The sequence below is a fragment of the Sinocyclocheilus grahami genome, unplaced genomic scaffold (genome assembly GCF_001515645.1).
Source record: "Sinocyclocheilus grahami isolate Dianchi unplaced genomic scaffold, SAMN03320097.WGS_v1.1 scaffold340.1, whole genome shotgun sequence".
NCBI classification, from domain to species: domain Eukaryota; kingdom Metazoa; phylum Chordata; class Actinopteri; order Cypriniformes; family Cyprinidae; genus Sinocyclocheilus; species Sinocyclocheilus grahami.
The window spans coordinates 96,312-99,529 of record NW_015505519.1 but is presented as its reverse complement, the minus strand read 5'-3'; the positions used below and the strand labels follow the sequence as shown (position 1 = coordinate 99,529).

Sequence of the window (3,218 nt, the reverse complement as noted above, 5' to 3'; positions counted from 1 at the left end):
TATATATATATATATATATATATATATATATATACACACAAACATGATAATTTATAAGCATTTTTTATAAGGCAGCAATTATATATAAATGAAATAATATTTTTTAACTAATTAATGAAAGATGTGATTCAACAAGATTAGTTGACAGTAGAAATTAATTTATTTACAACTAAAACAAATTAATATAATACATTTATAAAACTGAAAAATAAAATTGTTATTATAGTCATTGTAAAGTGTTACTGATTATTTGTTCTATTATTATTCTACTCTATTTTCTCTTTTAATGTTGATTTGGAATATGTTGTACAAAAAAGTATTTTTGTATTTTTTGTACCCTTGTATTTTTCCCAAAATAATTTGACGTTTAAGTGTGTAATTTCTGCACCACTAGCTAACAGAAAAAATGATTTCCTAAACAGGTTTTTCAAAGAATTCCCAAGTTTATGTTATTGGTTGTTGTGTCAGGCTGGTCTGGAAGTTGCACAAATTGAAACCATATAAAATCTTGGTTGTTGAGTCCTGATACAGGTGTCAGTGTAAAAGAGTGGACACTCTTATACATGCTTACCTGATATACGAACATGCAGATTGTGTTTGAGTTTGAATCTCTCCTGTGGTGAGGAAGAAGACCGAGATATGGTCTGGGCTACTCTGTGCAGGGCATTGTCAAACACAGGCAGCACCTGGCTGGGGAATGCATTGAAACACTCTCCAACCTCCATATTGTCCTCGAATAAGGTCATGGCATTCACTACAACAGGATAGTGAGCATCTTCACTGGCCTCCTGGAAGATCTGTAGGATGTCATTCTTGTGGTGCTCCATCACATAAGTCTCAAACGCCAGTCCTATGAAAGACACCTGATCCTGACTGAGCATCACGTTCATCTGAAGACTGAACCAGACCACTTAGACATGAAGTATTCTGCAAGAGAGCAATGGATGATGGTCTGTACATAAATCGTAGTTCATCTTTTCAAAACCTTACATACTCATACACTTGTATCATAAGGGGAAGTCGCGGCCTAATGGTTAGAGATTGTCGCCCCACCTTCAATACCACGACTGAGGTGCCCTTGAGCAAGGCACCGAACCCCCAACTGCTCAGCAAAATATGGCTGCACACTGCTCCGGGTGTGTTTTCGTGTTCACTGCTGTGTCTGTCTGTCTGTGTGTGTGTGTGTGTGTGTGTGTGTGTTCACTGCTCTGTGTGTGTGTGTGCGTGTTCACTGCGTGTGTGTGTTCACTGCTGTGTGTGTGCACTTTGGATGGGATAAATGTAGAGCACTAATTCCGAGTATGGGTCCATACTTGGCCAAATGTCACTCACATAGTAAACGGAGAGTGTTTTTAATGTATTTTAAATGAATTTATAAAAACTTTTTACCTTTTTAATTATTTTAAGTGATTGATTCATGGTTTCCACACCTTTTGACAAATGTATGACCTTTCAAGTCATTTGTGATTACTAGACCAGCCAGTTTTGTAAAAGTAATTGAATGAATCAACTTTAGAAAGACATATTGACTAAAAAACTTCCTCGCACAATTTATCCCAAATATTTCAAGGTTTTTCATAAAGATGGGAATATCATGAATAATTATATAATCATAACTGATCATAAGTGATCTGTAGTTCATGTTCATTCAAAACAAAAGTATGAATGAAATGAATTAAAAGTTACATGATGTTTTCTATTTTAATTTCTATTACATTTACTCAACATCTTTACGTTTTGAAAATTCTTAAAAGACATGATTCAAACATTATGCAAGTAGAGCGAAACTAGATTACTTCTCTTATAATTAAAATAAAGAAATATAATAAAGAAATAAATAATCATAGAGATAATGATAACCCTTACACTTTTTATCACCTTTTTTTAAAAGCCCAGTTAATCTTCTTCTTTCTTTTTTTTTGCACTTGACAAAGTATTTTATGAAACCACAAATGTTTCATGCATTCTCTCGAGCTCATAAAATTGCTTGAATAATAATTATACAAGAACTACTTTAGAAGAAAGTTTTAGGACGCCGCTGTTTGACAGCTCACGTGGTCTTGGTATAACACGCATTCAGCAAGCGTTCAAACCATTTCTTTTGCGCTCATTACTCTCTTCAGCAAAATTGTGCAAACAGTATCAACCTACAAGTACAACAAAATAACCTATTAATATCCCCTTCCCTACAGTTCAGTATTTGACATACCTGGATGGATGAGCAGTAGTTATATAGCCTACACTAACAACATTCACATACGGGTGTTTCTTCCTGTCCGTGTTTTCAGATTTGGCGCTTTATTCCTAATCTTTCTGCACTGTAGGGGAGCACGTGTAAACAAACTTTGAATTCTACCAAAAGATAACTCATTCTAAGCCATGCATAATACTATAAAAGTAGTTTCACTGTCTTATGCTTTGTTTACTTTGTTATTTTTGTGTATATTTTAGCGCAGACAAATTATTGGGTATGTGATAAATACTAGCTCCCCCGTTTCTGGACTTGGTAGAACCCAGTGAACGGAAAACGTGCCATGAGGAGGTCGATGACGTTGTCGCATCCGCCCTTTGACCGCCAGTATAAAAGTCCCGTTTTTTTATATTCAACCTTATTTGTTCCTGGCTAAATATTTTACACATACATGTTAATTTTGTAAGCGTAAACCTCTCTTTTGCATTTTCCGTGAAGACTTAAAACTATGTATTTGATTTCTGACTCTTGTAATAAGGAAGCTGTAATAAGATGCATGAATACGATGAATGTATACTTTTTAAATGTTTTTTGATAATCTTAAACAAAGTGTTTAAGTGTTTATAATATATTTACTTAACTTATATACATCCCTTTTAAATAAATGAAATGGTACTGCAAAAATAATTATATATTTAAATTATTACTATACATTCAAATGTATGCAATAAAAAATATATATATATATTTTATTTTTATTTTTATTTTAATAACAGCCTTTGATCTCTCATATGTTCCATTCTGCACATCATAAACATTTTATACACACACACACACACACACAGACATATACATATATATACACATATACACACACACACACACACATATATGTATATGTGTGTATATATGTGTATATATACACACATATGTATATGTGTGTATATATACACATATATACACACATATACATATATACATACATATACATATATATATATACATACATATACAGTGGGTATGGAAA

At 32.9% G+C, this 3,218-nt stretch overlaps 1 protein-coding gene across 1 annotated transcript in view; it reads right to left on the bottom strand.

Moving 5' to 3' along the window:
• Nucleotides 1-2,366, bottom strand: part of LOC107603056 (DNA helicase MCM9-like) — a 22,991-nt gene extending 20,625 nt beyond the window's left edge. Inside the window, exons 1-2 of the mRNA XM_016295756.1 lie at nt 2,210-2,366; nt 572-927 (exon numbers count right to left, since the gene is read on the bottom strand). Of these exons, the coding sequence (XP_016151242.1) occupies nt 572-890 (319 nt within the window). The 5' untranslated portion in view covers nt 891-927; nt 2,210-2,366. The remainder of the gene's footprint in view (nt 1-571; nt 928-2,209) is intronic.
• Between the last annotated feature and the right edge of the window lie 852 nt (nt 2,367-3,218).